Below are 17,500 nucleotides of genomic sequence, written 5' to 3' on the forward strand. Positions count from 1 at the left end.
CAAGCGCAAAATTTGCCAGTTTATTAACTCAAGATAATAAATGGTCTAGAAACGTTTTTCTCGCAAATTTTAATTCCTAAATTGGGAAAGTGGCTAATTAGAAACTTTGATTAGGTCAAAACTGAATTAGAAACTGTTCCCCAAAATTGTCACTAGACTATCTTGTTTTAACTTGCAACAAATATTTCTTGACTGGATTTGTTAAATAACAGAACGAAGAAACAGTAAACATCATTACGTACACTCTGGTTCGAGTGCTCGCGTACACGTTTGAACTCAATAATTGATATTTTGCGCTGATTGCCTGAAAATTACTATCAAGGTTACGTCAGTCATCTAGAATGTATTGGTTTTGATATTAAGATATAAAACTGTCATTTTTTTTTTACTGAGAGGAGAGTTAAGCGAGAGAATAAAGGCTTTCGTCCTTAGAAACCAACGTTTTGCCATTCTATAATATAACAATGAAAACGTTTAAATATCCTTATTTCATTAATTATTTTTTAGCCTGTGACGAGTGCGCTCTGAACCTTTGAAGCTGTTAAGTGGTAAATTAATTGTAATATCAAGGCTATACTTTTGGAAATCAAGCAATTAAATATAATTTTACAGAAATGTATGTTGTATTATACTCATCCTATGCGCTTAAAGTGAAAACGCCACAGAAACTGAATAAAACTGATCCCATTTCCTAACGGCCACTAGCCTGGGTGGGTTCTTTATTGAGTGCAGGGCTGTATATTTGCGTTTGAATGTGTCCTTTTGTTTTTGTTTTTTTTTCAGTATAACGGTCTGAACCAGCGTTTGATTATGCTATGGCGAGTGACTATATCAAGATTGCGTCAGGGTGCTCGACTAATTCAGTATTGTATCGCTTCGAAGAATTGGAAAAATATATGGCAGTTCAACCGGTTCAACTAAGATTGTGTGGAAGTATTTCCAAAAAGATTAACTGCGGAAAGTTCGCCAAGAGTGGGAGAATTCATGAATTCGAGAGAGCAAGGGCTCTCCCACGTCAACTTTTATCCTTAAGAACCAACAATATTTGTGAATTGGGTTCAGGTCTTGACCCATCTATTCGTGTACAAATAGCCTGAAAGCAAACTGTCCATTTCTTAGGGGGCAAAGGGTCACATGGCTTTCGGTTCTCGTCATGCTTGCATGCTAAGCTTATGCTAAACTTGTATGGACTACCGACTAACCGTCTGACATGATCACACGTGCCCACGTGCGCATAAGGTGATCACACGTGCACACGCCCGTGCGCATAACCACTATCAGACATACTTGGCCTTCTTGGAACAAATACCAAAATAAAGTATCAGAATACACTTTTTGATTACACAGCAAAAGTTATTGTTAGAAACTCTCTTTGTGTTTTGGCGCCTCATCCTAGTTTATATCGATCAATCATAATCGCTATTAGTAATTGACTTACAATGCCAAGTTCCTCAAAACTTGCTAGTATTGATTCTAATGGCCTCAGAAGCAGTCGTCGAGTCGAGTGAAAACGTCTCTGACGTCTGGCGCAGGGTTACCCTGCATGGCGCAGAGGTTTCTAGCCTGCGAGAAAGCTCTCAGGGGCGCTCTGGTGGCGGAGCGGGAAAAAGAAGGAGCTCGCAGGCTATGGTTTCTAATAAATGGCGAATCAGTTTCTAGCCATGATCACGGGTTCTCAAACTCATTAATAATTCATATAGAAAATACAAAGGAAATTAATGTTTAATGAGTGTTTGGAAATCAGATTAAAAAACTGTTCATTTTTGCATCCTTAATATCTTGCAAATTATTTTGTTTGAGAATTAATATCAAGAATTCGACACAGTGTTTCATCACCAGATCAAACACCTCGAAGTTAGTCGAAAGTACTCCGCTGCGCGTCGTATTTTTGAGTCTCTTCTCAGTGTTTCATCTGGTGATGAATCGAAACATTGCGTCACATGGTGATTCACGAAATTGGGATGATGGGATGAAAACAATGTCACGTGGCTTCTCACGGGGCAAACAAGTGCTATTAAAAATCTCCCAATACAAGAAATCGCGGCCGAGTTTGTTTATTCTGGACAAAAGAAAATGAAGAACTTATTATCTTGAAGACGCTAACAGCAAGTAATGGGTAAAAGTGTTTATTGTAACTTTATTTGCAGGCTGTAGCGACCGGAGATTTCCTTTCAGCATGTAATAATGACGTAAAACTTGTCAAAACTCGAATTGTACATCTTGACTGTTAAATTGTCGTCTTGTGTTGACAGAATAAACCAATTCGTATTGGCAAATTTTATTCATTGTTTGCCCTTTGAGAAACCACGTGACATTGCAAATATCCCATCGATCCCTTTAATAGGCGCATGAATGCAAAGAAATAATTAGCAATTAATGATTCCAGCTTAGTAGGATATGAAGAATTAAGCATATCGAGGAGGGTGTTATCCATCGAGGCCGAAGGCTGAGGTGGATAACACCCTCCGAGATCTGCTTAATTCTTCATATCCTACGAAAGCCGAATTCATTAATTGCTTTATTATTCATTCAAAATAATTCCTAGTTTAAAAACATAGCTAAAACATGCTTACCTGCATCGATGTTAATTTTATCTTCGATAGCGCACGTTTAGGTTTCTCCAGCTCCGCAAATATTCTCCAAATAGCAGATGTCGCCTTCCGAGTTGTCTTCTTGCTGTTTGTGCTATGTTTTTAGCCATTATTTCGCCTAGTTCTCGCGAAAACAACTCAACCTCGTTCCCAGGTCTTCTCGATTAACGGTGCATTAACCTGTAGAGGGCTAGCCTGCAAAGCAGGCGTATTTTGGGGCGAGATCCATCAATTGTTTTCGGGATAACGTTGTCCCGCCATCTTGGACGTTAATACTACCAGAGAGTTGGGACGAGTCAAAAAGTGTTTTTTAGGGAGAGGTAGTCAAGATGGCGGCCACGATCAAAGTACCTCCGAGTTTTCGTTAAAAAACGTAAAAAACGCCTGCTCTGCAGGCTAGTAGAGGGCTGCATTTTTTACGTCATTTCCTCGTTAAACACAAAATTCTTCCAAATTTGGTCATCAGTAACTGGTTATGGTGAATTATGCGTGTGCTTTTAGCCAATCAGAATTGGGGAAATATTCTGAATGATTAATAAGGTCTATTAACCACCTGTTGTCTCGCGACTGAAAATGCGTGAAGTCAAGGGATCGGATACTGATAACCAGTATCTCACTAGGCTGAAGGAGAGGGTGAATATGCGCCACTTTTGCTCATTGCCTAAAAGACATTGTGTTTTTTCCCCGTAAAATCAGTTGCATAACCATCGTTTCTTATTTCTCCTGGGTATTACAGCCATTCAGGGATAAAATTGAAGAATATGCTTAATATGCAATTTTTTTTTGGTGAAGGAGGGGGGGGGGGTGGGGGGGGGGGCGGTGAACAAGGTTTGTTTTGGGAAATGAGAAATTGGCGAATTGACCGCACCCATTGGTAACCTGTGCAATTGGTAGTCTGTGTCAGGCTCTCAGATCGTAGGGACATCGCAAAAATAAAGAAAATGGAAGAGGCTACTAACCAGTTATCACTAAGTTATCCCATAGCGCTGATTCGATGCAACACAAACCCATTCTCATGCTTGCAACCTTCAAATTGCCAATATTGCATGCAACTAACAGTTCTTTCTCACACTGACCTTCATGTATAGTAATTTAGTCACTTTTACGTTAAATGTTACTTTTTCTTCCCTCATGTGGCGAGCAAAAAACGACCTTCAACCAACAAAAATACAGGCCGACCAACCTGGTTGTTAATCCGCCTTTACATAATTGTACTTCCGTGTACTTTCCCTTTTTTCTCCAGTTTCGCGCTCGTTTTCCCGCTGACTTCGTCGTTCAACAGACTTCACAAATTCTAGGGCTAATCTTGATTTAAGAAACTCGGTTAACAAAATCGCATTGCAAGCCTAGGACAGAAAACCGAAAGCGCAGTTTTCCTATAGTGGTGCCGCCTATAGACATTCTCGGCATCTTAATTAAGAAATGAAAGCCTACTGTTCTTCTTTAGGCTCTCAAAAGGCAATCGTGTAAATCAGTTGGATTTTTTGTGTCAATTCGTTTGATTTTTGCAGTTTACGATATTTATTTAGCATATTTTTATGATAGTTTTTAGTGCAGAGTAACGCTGATTTCCTGTGTATAAATACGTAAAGAACGAGAAGAAGGACATTTTTTTTCCTAGTCACGGAAGACCATTTTTTAAACAGGTCATGATCATACCATCACGTCAAGATCATTAATTGAAGAGTTTAAGAGAGGATCAGTAATTTCATGAGGGCGACTCGTTTCAACTTGTAGTATCGCCAAGCTAAGGGTTTGTGTTATATAACATTTTAAACCCAAAAGTACACATAATTACATGCACTCTGCTACACGTGCTCGCCGTAAACGTGTACACGACCAGACTTTGAGTGTAATTAGACAGAAAATTATCAGAAAAGATATTGAGATCGGTAGGAAGTGGCCAAAAATTATTTTGCTGTCGAGTTTATTCATGACAACTTCGTCTCATGATGTTTTCTCTCTGATACTGGACAAAAAAAGTTAATTTTTGTCCAAATTTTTTACAGACTGAAAGAGGATTATTGATTAGCACTGATTCTGCAGTTTACCTCTGTTTTTGAACTTATAATTGTAAACAAGTAAGCTCTATAAATTCATTGAAGCTGTTTTATACATTCCATTTGTTTTCTGTCCAATCAAGACAAAATACATTAATAGTTCGATGTTAAAACGGGTGCAATTTGCTTTCACCTGTTAAAGTTTGCTCGTTGCTAATTTCAAGAGAGTACTGGGATATATACGTTAATACCAGGAAGGACCTCAGTACTGAAAAGCCCATTCAGTGTGTAGTACCTGCTTGCGTGATGTGTTTGGGTGTACGATTGATTTATAAAATTTTTTTTCGTCAGTTTGAGAGTGCTTTTTTGGGTTATTTTTTGTAACAACACGGCAACTCACTTGGTGCGACAGTAAGCGATCTTGGCCATCTTTATGCCAAATACTGGGGAGTTCCTAAATCCCGAATAGTGCACAGTCACTTGTAGAGTTTTTTGAAATACGGCGCATCAGTCATGAATTTTAGTAAATTTCCACTACGTACATGTTCTTTAAATATACAAGGGAAGGTACATGGTGATAAAATTTGAAAATATAACGTAACCGACCATTTGAAGTTTTTTAAATACAGTTTTCAAGAAATTAGTGAATTAGCGAATTTATATACACGCAAAAATCGCGAGATAAACTGATTGTAGCCAAAATTCATATGATACCACTAGATAAAAGCTGCTGCATGTGTGTCAGCACGATGCAACGTTCGGGTATTGTCAAGTCGTTTTAAAATCAATACTGTCATCATCTTAATATGAAGAACCGAAAATATAATAGTAATAAAAAATGCATTTAATATATATTAATCAGACAGGTTTTCAATGAGTAGCCAGAATGTCTGCGCTTCCATGAAATATTGAAGTTTCGACAATGAAATCGGAACGTGCTGTGTATGGAAGTGGGAGAGTTTCCATACAATTGACCCATCAAGGTTTTTTTTCTCAATTTTGGCCGGTGGGTGTCATTCTCCTCAATGAGACTATTCTATGTTCCAAGGACGAACGTCTTTTCTTTTCGTAAATATGAGTAGAGAGAATGACTATCTCCTAGGAAACTGAAATGATTGCACTTTATTGCTTGTTATTTTTAGAACGAAAAATGCACCTGTTTCAACTGAATATGTAGCTTGCACGTCATTTGAAGAACGGGCATTAGCGTAGGGTAGATTAATACAATAAACGCTTATCAGATGTCGGTTTTGACCGATTTCTCCGTCAAACATTTTTCCCTTGTCACGATCTCGGCATTAACGAAAATTTTATTCTTAAAAGCTGTGTGAAAATAAAAACAAGGAATAACCGTTTTAATTTTCGTACAAATCATAAAAAGGATTCCTATTATCACAAGGTTTACATTATTCAAATATTTTCTTAATCGAGAAATTGCCTTTTCAAAGCAGGACTTGCCATAACAGTGCTCTTAAGAACGTGACCGAACGAAAAGCCTAAGTCAAAGGTCTTTTTCAAACTTGAACCGTAATCACCATTCACGTAACTTCTAGCCGTTTCATGACTTCTTGGTCGATCATCGAAAATGAAATCTACTACCCTTAGGCAAGCATGAAACTTTGCTGCTTCGAGGATGAAAGCCCGGATGAAAGACGCCGGAAATGTTCGCTGCAACGAAGCTAAAAATTGTTTTGAGACGTGGTTAACTTGGCCAAACTTATGCAGAAAGATTCCCAGCTTTGAAAAGTTGAACTCTTTTTACCTGTGACTGATTAAAGAGTATGATTTTTGGTAGTCTAATGATGCAACTTACTAATTATCGTTTGAAATGAATATTTATTTTCAATGACTTCTTTACCTCTGGTTAAGACTAATTTAAGAAAAAAAATCATGCAAGAGAAGATGACAAGCCCTTGGAAGAAAAATCCTTTTATAGCCTTTCAGTTTTCATAGACCTAAAGAGTCATTTTAAACTTTTGTTGGCTTACGCCTCTTACGCCAAGTTCCGAACGAAAATGAAATCCCATCCAGTTGTATTCTTTCGTGTCGACCGACCCGTAATCCCCCGAAGGTTCGGAAACTTCCGGTTGCCTGGGAATTTTGTAATTTATTCGGATGAAAACTTGTTTCAGAAAAGTATTGAAGGCTTAAGACAAAGGAAACTATTCTTGCGCAGATTTTCATTGTACTTGTTACATTATATATAACTGGTTTCCAGAGACTTCCAGCCTGTTGTTGCGTACGTGCAAGTACGTTGGTTACGTCAAACTGGTTTGCTTCCAGGGCAACCATTGTTGAAATTTCTAAATTTATCCACCAATCAGACTAGGTCACCTTTAAGCTCTAAGAGTTGATTTAAGCGTTCGAGACGCTTTCAGCTGTAAACTGTAGCCAGAGAACAAGTTTCGCAATCCTGTGGGATAGATTCGTATATCGTTCGTTGAAAGGTTAATCAAATGGCCCCTTCGGAAATTCATCACACTCCCAACATGTCAAGAAACAGAAGAATGAAAAGCCAAGACGAGAAATACGCTCGGGAGTTAGCTTGTGACTACATTTACTACAACAAGCTCGGAAAGGAGGCTTATAAATCGAAAACCAACGCTGCTGCTACACTTCGAAGAATCGGCAGAGAAGTCGAAACAAGACACGAAATGGTACTGAAAAACATGTGTGATAAACTTGATATTAGAACTTCAACGGCTGAAAACACATTCAGGACAGTAGCAGATGAAATTTTTGTCTCGGGAATAAACTGGGGACGTATTGTAGTGCTGTACTGCTTCGCTGCCGAAGTTGCCGTGTTCTGTAGTCAACATGAGATTGATATAGTTGAAGATGTAGTCACTTGGCTTTCAGAGTATGTGAGTGAAAGAACATTAGCCGAATGGATAAAGAAATCTGGTGGATGGGTAAGTTGACGAGTATTTTCTTCTCACTATTTAAAATTTTACGCTAGTAGAATCGAAACTACGTCAAAAGGAAATGGTTCATGAATTGAATGACTGTAAAACTATATTTTCTCTGCCAAAAGTGTTCCTTTCTCCTAGTCTTCGATCGAAATGTGAAATGAAAAAGTTTTGATATCACGAAAAGGGAAGAACTGATAGTAAATTTTGTTTTCCCACGGGAAGTTCTAATAAAGGCGCAGTTCTCTGAAGCTTCGAACTGACGCTCATTTAAATTATTCATGAACCCAGCTGGTTCTCCAACATCCTGGCGATTGAGTCATTTGGGTTTTCCATTGATAATAATTTCAAAATACATATGCTAAAGAAATCTTTAGTGTGAAAGGATCCCCTAGAGAGTTTTGAGCGGCTTTTTTTTTCGATCAAGAATGCGTACAATTTTGCGCTCACAAAAGAGTTTGGCGTAAATATTGACCAAAATGTTTTGAATATTCACCATATGTCATTGTCATTCAAAGTCGTTTACCACATTTCTGTAGTAAGATTCTTCGGACCGATAAGCCGCACAAAAGCGCAACTGAAAGGAGAAAGAAGTTTGAGGGCGGTCCAACATTTTTGCATTCATTTCTGACCAAAAAAGGTGTACTTTGGATTCGACTCTGACAAATGATTCACGTGAAAGACAATCCCTTCCGGTCTGAGATCACGTTTTGGCGTAGTTTCGGACTGTTGTCATAAAGGCTTTGGTGTTTATGTCGCCGGAGGAGACAGCATTCAACAGTTTGGAAAACATTTTTCACTGAACAGTCATTCTCAACGAGAGGTTGGGAATCTTGAGACTGCAAAAGCTTATTTCCGTTGTCGTAGGAAACCCCATATTTTGCATACCTTCTCTAATAGTCTTTTGTATTGGTCCGTGAGAAGTATGCAAATCTACATGCTTCCTTGTAAAATTCCCAGAAGGATCAAGGAAACCCCTTTGTTAATAACATTCCATGGCATAATTGAAGCGTAGCTGAAAATATTAGCTTTGTTATCCAGCAAAAACTTTTCGAGATTTTCTGTAATATCTCTAATATTGTGATAAGATTTACAAAGGATTTAAGTATTGCTGAAGATGTGGTGCTCATTGATACTTGGTGTCATAGTGTCATAAAGTTAATCATGTTCCGTTTTCTTGGAAAGGGGGACTTTGTTGAAACTTGTCCTTACCAAGCACAATAAACAGTCATCCAAAATATGTGCCCTCTGTTGCCTTTAATTAATGTGGAATTTTCACTTATTTACAGGAGGCATTTTGTGAACAATTCAAAGATATTCATGGCGAAACAGAGAAATTTTGGTGGAACAGCATCTTTTATACAACTATTGGCCTAGGTACGATAGCTGCAATGTTGTACGTCAAAAGCTAGGGAAAGTGATAGATAAAAGTTGTTTTCCAAACCGTCCCATCCCAGTTGTGAAGGATGTGTGAAAAAGGGTTTTTATTCAGAGGAACAGTCGCTCTCGACAAGAAGATGAGGCAAGCTGACGCACTTTGCAACCATAGATTGTGGGTTGGCAGTTAAAAAGTCAGCCTATGTGCCTGCAGGGCATTGTGCTGAGAAAGGACTGTTACAAGAGAGTAACAATGTTGAACGACAAGGAGAAGATGTGCCAAGAACAACAAACTATGACAAGGGCTGGATGGTACAGCCTGCAAAAGAAAGAGCAAACCAAATTTTTCGGACATGCTCGCAGAGCAAAAAAAATTACATGAACAATGTCTTGGAAGATTAACAAACTGGATCTAGATACTAGCAATTGAAATTTGTGGACAAGTTTGGAAATTAAATAACGACTACATGAACAGTGTTTTGATATGAAAGCAAGTTGGGTTTAGCAGACAAAACATGAAGGAAACCCAACTGGTCGTTTCTGTAGATATCTTTTGTGTGCATGCATCTCACATAGAAAACAAAATATATCCATACATATTTATCTAGCCAAAGAAATTCTAGTTTATCAAAGTATAAATTTATTGATTTTAACTTTTATCTCACAGATAAAATAAAAGTATCCATGTAATTGGAGTTTGAACGGTCACTGTTGAGTTGACATTGTTTGAAAAAAAAAACACCAGTCTTTTCAAATGAGTCAGTGTAAGAATACAGAACAGTGAATACCACATGTTCGTGTAGTTTCAACTTTTTACCTGTAGTACATTTATTGTATCTCAGTTTTCAGTGAATATAGTGACAACAACTCTTCCTTTAGTTTTGATAGTTCAAGTCTGTGCTGTATTTTTTAATTTTTTATCTCAATAAAAGTAATATTCAAAGTTATTAGTCAACTAAATGAGTTTTAAACTCCAGAGAAAAGGGAAAAATGGTGGAACACAGTTGTTCTCCAAACTGTAAGTACGCACTGCCCTCAAGCCATTGAAAGATAACCTGCTGTTCAAGGCATTCTGATAATCGAAGCAGATCTGTTCTCATCCTTGTGGAGTCCCTCTATCCAAAACGAATCTAACAGGAAACTGTACGAAAGAGTACTGACAATCTAGCTTTTGTTTACAGGTTGATGGGCGCCCGTTACAGGGGTTCCGGTAGGGATTTCATTTTTGCTTGAGAGCTGTTATTAAAATTATCCACTAACATTCCGATTTTTTCCCTTACAGAACAATCAATACAAAGTATTTCAAAAAACGAAACTGCTCAGTTAGTATTTTAATTATGATTTGTGGCTGAAACAGTCTGAAAGTGTCCTCATTTAGAAAAGTACTTTATTTTTTCCCTGTTCTTTTACGTATTTGGTGCGTTATTTTTAGGCGATTCATCATCTCGAGAGAATTTCGTGGAAAATGGATATTCGACCCACTGAGACGAGGCAGAAATTCTACACTTCCCATATCACACATTTTAGAATTTCTAAAAAGGAAATTCTTGCTCGCCACGTCTTCGTGTGTCTTCGTGTTTCCGACCAGTGTCTGAGCGTCTTCGTTTCGACTTTCGTTTTTTCTTCGGGATGAAACGCCTTTTCCGGCCGAAAGTGAGTGCGACTAAAACTGGGAAAGTCGTCTGCTGTCGGATCAAAGCTAGGTCTCTAGTCGGCTCCTCTGAAATTCGTAGCAATGACTACCATAATTTACTGAAAGAGTTTGAATGCTTTTGAGAATTCGCTTCTGGGTCCAAAAACGTGACAATTCAAAATATCAAGTGATATGACATGACTCCTCCGCAAAAATACCTCGCAAAGATCAGTTGGCACCTTCCTGGTAGTTTTTCCTCGTGCAATGATGCACGGAGCATTAGAGGTGTCACGTTCTAGCCTCCCACGCAAACTTTTTAGGGCTTCAAATACGCGTTCCTTCCCATTTCTTCAGGGATAAAGAACGCGTGACGAGGCGCCAAGAAGTCTGCGTGAAAGGCTAGTCACGTTTCTGCTATGACGCTTAAAAAGTGTCCTGTTAAAATTTTCAACATTTTCTTCTGATATATTTCCGGATTTTCTCATCTCTCCCAAACTCTGAATTTCGTAGCACTAACTGGCAAGTGATTTTCTGAAATTTGCAATTTGAAACATGCTCTTCAAGTTGCTTTCAGGTCCAACAACGTGACCAATCAAAACGTCAAACCTACGGACACGTTAATATAACAGACGATCGATTGGATGCTTCCTGGCAGTTTTCCCTATGTATTAATGATACACTCAGATCTAGAGGACCCAACATGATAAGATTGTTTTGTTTTTCACTGTCACGTTTTTGGTAACAGGTCAGTTTATTCTGGCTAAAACTTGAGATGTCTTTCGTCTGAAATTGGTGAAAATGTTGTCTCCTCTATGAAAACAACGTTGAAGGGTGGAAAGTGTATCTCTTCCCTGGTACGTACCCCAACTACCCTGGGGAAGAAGATTCTTCCCTGTCTTGGTGCAATCGTCAAGAGAGAATGTATATTACTCGGGGGCACCCTACGCCAATTTTCGGAAGACGATTTGAGATCTAGAATTTTCGGAACATTTGTTGTAAAATTTCTTGTTTGCCTGCCTCTCCTGGGATTATCGAACTTCTAAAAAATGGTATAATTGCCCATTTTTAACGGATTTTCACCCTAAAAAGGTCACCTAAAATTTTCGGGAGCCTTTTTTCTGGCAGAAATTTTCGAAAAGGTAAGTTTTGATCCCTATAATTTTCTGATCACTAAACTTTCAGCTAGGAAATCCGAACAGATGACAAATTTTTAGGGGATAAAAATATGCCTATATCTACCGTTTAAATACTAAAATACGTTTAAAAGCGCTATGTTTATATATAAGTGGTTTGAACTATATTCTCGTTGGGTGCCCCTGATGACTCCGTAGTACTTCCCCCAACCCCTGTCCGTCTTTCCTGGTTTGGAACAGCTCCAGAGACCCGGAAAAACAGTGACACACACCATTAGGGAATGTAAAGGTGGCGCCTCATGTGAAAGTAATTGACATTGTTCAGTTATCCCTGGTATGTCATAAGACGTGCATGATCTATCGTATCATGAAAAGCCGTCACCACTTACAACCCTAGCTCCAGAAAATACTGATTTAAGACGAAATGCACCGCTTTTTGGGTTTGAAAACGTTGTCGTGATTTCTCTGCTTCACGACCATCTGTCATCACAACTAGTTACCCTACCCCACGCAGACATCAGGACATTCTAATAGCTGAGCCAAGCCTCTTGGCAGTTTTCCGTCATTCTTGTCCGCCACCCAGAAGTGTTGCGTTTATGACTGCACTGGTAAGTCTCTTGTCTATATTTGGTAAAATTTTGGTTTCCTCTAGTATATCCTTTCGGAAAACAAGCTTACCCAAAAGTTTTTCAGGTTGTTCCTCCCAATGCCACGCAACTTTTTCAAGCGCTACGTCGTGAAACTTTTGGCTTTTATCTGCTCACTTGTAGAATTTTAGTAGTTATGCTTTAAGAATTTTTTAGATGACGTTTGTTATAGACTGTACTTCTCTATCATCATAAGATCTCTTTTAATATATTTTATTTTGAGCGTATCGTGAAAGCCAGTTTACGCATGTTATGGGGGTTTTTCGTCTTCTGTAGGGATCAGTAGCGTCATGTCTGCATCTCGTTGATACTTCTTGACCCCTCTCGAACATGTTTTTGGACACGCTTTTGGCGCTTTCCTCCTACCTGTCCTATTGACGTTTGTGCCGTTACAGGTTTGCATTGTGGATGGCTTCTCCCAAAATGTTGTACCATTAGTATCTACCAGGAGCCCTTTATCTACATGCAGACTAGCCTGCGTAGCAAGCGTTTCCGTGCGGTTTCGGAGCAATGAAGGACCGAGGAACGGGATTGTCGGTTTGGCCGCACGAAAAATGGAACAAGAGCCAAAAAATGAAAGAGGGGCCATTTTTCGGGCGGTCTTTAACTCTCGTTCCCCGTTCTTTGTTCCGGACCGCATGAAAACGCTGGCTACGCAGGCTGCGTGCAGGCAGGAAATAGGAGTTAAGAGCTGAAACTCATCGTGAGGGTAATCCGGCCATGCCCATTAGGAAAGGTATGTTGCTGCGAGGATTCTTGAACCTTGACGTAATCCTACTGAAAGTTGAAACCCTTTTTGTGGCCTCAAAACGAAATATGACACCCGGGAAGTCCGAAAATTTTGGAATATTCCAGGACTACGTTTTGAGATGCCCGCGGAATTCCACTTTACGGACAATTGGAGTACTTACCATTTACATGGGAAGACCGGAAATTCCGGGTTGAAGATCTAATGCATTCGCCCCATTCGGTTTGTGACGGAAGCTTCAGAAAACATGGACTGTATTGTGATCTGAGGCGATTCCACTTCCTACTCTCAAGTCGGTTGAGCTTTTCTGTCATTTTCTGGATATGTTTTGCAACTGGTCGTGCTCCCATCACGTCAAATTTTATAGTTTTAGTTTATGTACAAGATTTTCATCCGGGTGGTTTGTATAAATGGTAAGCACCCCTGCCCATGACGCACACTCTTACATAACCGACGGACAGTTTCGTTTGTTCCCAAGTATAGTTTTATTTTTCAAAATGCCCACTAAATGGGAGAGAAACGCTTGTGTCTGTCTGATCTTGCACAGGTTACTCATCGATACGTCTGTCTTTAAATTTATATTCCGATCTCGATTTTTTCTATGAAAGTTTTTGCTTGTGGAGTCTGGAATCCTGGGCTTCGGATTCCGGAATTCAGCTCAAGGAATGGCAAGTTCCACTGATAAGGAATCCAGAATCAGTACAGGGAATCCGGAATCGATAGCGTGCCATCCCCAATCTAGAGTCCAAGACTGCAATCTTGGATTGCTTTACTAGTGAGGCAAGATATGCTACAGTAAAAACCCGCGACTAAGAACCAGCATTTTCCCAAGTCAGCCTACACATGTTCTTACATAAATGGTAATTAGCACATATTTAGACTACTTTGGGTTCTTAAATAGGTTCTTATTTTCTGAAGAAAAAGATACATTGAAGCTAAGAGCATTTAGTGGTATGCATGGTATGTACCTTAATTCCTTCTATAAAAATCTGCAGACCATTACATTACAGCTGGTGTGATAAGTCTCCTATGTGTTCAAAAAGGATCCTGAATATTGACTGATCTTATTTGCCCAATTGAAAAGAATTTTCTTTATAAAATTTAGAAAATAAGATTCAAACCTGTTTCGTATTTTAGGCTAAACAGGTTCTTGTTTTGAGGGGGCCTAACTCTCAAATTATAACCTAACAGGTTCTTAAAAACCAGGTTCTTAGTCGTGGGTTTTTACTGTATCTAACTTCCATTTTCACCCATTAAATCTGGTTTCACTGGCGACTGCATTAAAGTAATCCCCGCGGACTAATAAGTGACCATGATATGATTGGCTGTTTTTCGGAAATTGTATAACCATAGATATCAACCTAGAACAATCACTTGCCGAAATTTTGCAAATTATTATCCAACATCCTTGAATGATCTACAGTTAAACAACTTCGAGCCGGTCTTTAATTCCTCCAGTGTCAATGAAGCTTTTTTGAAGTCCATCCTAAAAAAATGCATTGATGACCACGCGCCTATCATTAGAGACTGCCTCGCACCCAGACCTCTCTCTTTCGATGAAAATGTGCGCGCAAAGGAAGGCGGGAAGGAGACAACGGGCGAGACGTGCTTCGCCTGCCGTCTGTACCCTTCCCATGGTCCCTTGCGGTTCATCACCGGTCACTCGCGTTTCGCGCTCACCTCTGCCATGCGAAAAACGAAGTGCCTGAGGAGGAGGCTGAATTAGAGACCTTTAGATTCTAAGACGAGTACGACAGCGAGTATGAAATTTTATCAATACCACGTAGTACTTGCACGTGAACCAGCGTCATTTTGGCGGGAAAACGTGGTAGCCGTCGTCACTCAACAGTTTTAGCGAGAATACGGACCTTAAGATCCGAGGACAGCGACGGCAGTGAAAACGTCGCTGAAAAAGTGAATTCGCGTTCTTTCAATCTTCATCGCGATTACTCCAAGTCACTAACCTTGTTAAATGTGGGCGATCCCTCCTAAAGTTGAATTTCTAAGAACCATATCCAAGTTCAGAAAGAGAGAGGAAATCTCGTCTTCGCTTGTGTACTTCCTCTGTACATCGTGAAATTAGGCATTTTCACGTCGTAGTCGTGCAGTGACGGCAAAGAAATGTACAAAAAAGCGTGATGCACGTGCAAAATTGTTGTTTTTCTAATCAAACCTATTGCTTTTGTGGCGTCCCCGTTGCCGTCGCCGTTGTTGGATCTTAAGGTCCCTAGTGGCGGAAACAGTTTTTTTAAATGTTAGAAGGTTTATCATTTTGCGATCGGGAGAGGGTTTAAACTCCTTCACTTAAGGTAACAGTGCTAACTTTTCTAGTGAAAAACGGTAAAATGAACCATTCCCGGGTGTCTATATTTTCAGAATACGCGAGAAAACTTTAAGTCAAATCTCGTACTCGTAGTCGTCCACGTTCTTGAATCTAAAGGTCTCTATTAAGAAAAAGATGAAAGGAAAACTGTGCCCATGGCTAACAAAGAGTGTTAAGCAGGAAATGAAAATAAGAGATCAGCTCCTGAGAAAAGCGAAACAAAACAAATGGGGAAAATGATTGGTATTCCTACAAACGTCAACGAAACAAAGTTAATGGTATGATCAAGAAATGTCAAAACAAATAAAAACAAAATATCATCGTGATCTTCTACAAGAAAATGCGGCCTCTCCTAGTGAGTTCTGGAAAACTATCAAAACCTTATTCCCCGCAAAGCCCAAGAAATCACAAGCTGTTCATTATAAAGGTGTGTTATCAGAAACTCATTTACAGGTGTGCCTCAGGGGAGTATTTTGGGCCATATTTTAATCATAATGTACATGCCGTTGCAGTTTTCAAAGATAATCACCTATGCCGATGACTGTAAGAAGAAACCTCAGTGAAGAAATAAACAAATTATGCCATTGCCGGATTAGTTTGCTAATGGCAATAAATTATTGTAATTCAAGTAAAGCTAAAGTTCCACAAGTCTTTACCAGCCTAGATATTGCTTGTAAAATTTCAACTTTCTCACATCACAGAATAATTATACAAAGAATACTGATTGGGTATATCGATCCGACTCAGTGAAATTTCAAACGAAAGGTAATTGTGCTATGACCTTTCAGTCCTATATGTACACTGTTGACCACGAACGTACTAAAACGTATTTCACAAATAAACTGGCAGAAGTACAGCATTGTTGGAAGGCATTGACTCCACTGGATCCGTGCTTAACAAAATTTATTAATATTGATATGGGCCAGTAATCAGTAGCGCAAGGTAAAAACTGTGGAAACTTTTCGTTAAAAGTTTCTGGGAAAAGACGCCTGTTGTGAAAGCCGACAGTCTTCCCCTTAGTATAAACGGAGAAAATCTTTTTCAAGTCCCTTACCAAAAGGACATGAGAATGAAGGCTGTTGATGATGGGGGTCCTTGGGATAGGGACATGTCAATCAAGTGGAAAGGAGCAGAAAATGACACAGTACGCGCCCAGCGCTGAAAAGGATCTTACAAGTGCGAGAACCCAAAATGTTCTTTCAAGCAGCAACATGGCAAAGCCAATAAAATCCAGTTCGAGAAAAACAGGGATGGTGATGTGCTCTATAAAGGTTGTGGAAGATGCGCCATCTTTGTTCTCTGTGTTGTTCGAAAATACATGGAGTTCCTGCCCCACCTTCTAGAGGTTCTTGTTTACCACGTCGGTATACGTATACTTGCCAAGCGAAAAGAAAAGTTCCCCTACCCTCCGTTGTCGGACAATCTCTTCGAAGGAACTCAAATTTAAAACCATCTGAAGTAGTGAGGTAGTCGATTTTGGAAGGCCTTAAGGCAGACGTTGTAAACTGGCATGAGCTGGAGAAAACAACCGACTCTCTCCTCGACACGAATAAAATTTCAAATCTGAAAGCTAAAATCAGCAAGGATAGCAATTCAGCTGGTCATATAGCTTCGAGGTAGTGGCCCACCTTAAGCAAAAGTCAAGGCGAGAAGATGAGTTTTATGTCTGCAAAATGAATGATAGACATATAAACCCCGACAAGCCGTGCCTTACTTAATATTATAATAACTGTGTACATAGTGACTTAAAATTACGTAGGGATTCTGCTTGCCTTAAAGTTTCAGGAAGCCGGACTATTCCACAGAACAGCACCGCTGTAGCGAAAACTATTACGGAGATAATTTGTGCGTGGCTGTGGCATAGTTAATACATTTAAATGTACAGAATCTCGAAAAGTGTATGGGGTGGGATTACATCGAGCAATAAATTTCAAGCTTAGTCCTCAGGAGCAAGGCCATTAAAGGATTTAAAAACCATTAAGGCTTTTTGGATGTCACGCTGAGTACTAAGATTTTTCCAATTTACAGCGAAATTCGTTGTATCGCGCTGCGAGTTTTGCAAACTTCGAAGGGATTTGGGGTTTTTCTGTTCCGTCAATCATTTTAGTAAAGGCGGGGTTAATGCAAATCACATTGTAA

At 39.3% G+C, this 17,500-nt stretch overlaps 1 protein-coding gene across 1 annotated transcript; it reads left to right on the top strand.

The window, feature by feature from the left end:
* Positions 1-6,953: 6,953 nt before the first annotated feature.
* LOC140936575 (apoptosis regulator Bcl-2-like) lies at positions 6,954-9,824 on the top strand. The gene is made up of 2 exons (XM_073386079.1): positions 6,954-7,503; positions 8,790-9,824. The coding sequence occupies exons 1-2, from the start codon at positions 7,048-7,050 to the stop codon at positions 8,910-8,912; spliced, it is 579 nt and encodes a 192-aa protein (XP_073242180.1). The 5' UTR covers positions 6,954-7,047; the 3' UTR covers positions 8,913-9,824.
* The last annotated feature ends 7,676 nt before the right edge of the window (positions 9,825-17,500 follow it).

This window comes from Porites lutea, chromosome 5 (assembly GCF_958299795.1).
Source record: "Porites lutea chromosome 5, jaPorLute2.1, whole genome shotgun sequence".
Lineage (NCBI taxonomy): Eukaryota > Metazoa > Cnidaria > Anthozoa > Scleractinia > Poritidae > Porites > Porites lutea.

What these genes read in the sequence shown, in the direction of transcription:
- LOC140936575 (XM_073386079.1), top strand. Translation starts at nt 7,048, where the DNA reads ATGGCCCCTTCGGAAATTCATCACACTCCCAACATGTCAAGAAACAGA. An exon ending in TAAAGAAATCTGGTGGATGG is followed by an intron (nt 7,504 to 8,789) that starts GTAAGTTGACGA and finishes ACTTATTTACAG; the next exon opens with GAGGCATTTTGTGAACAATT.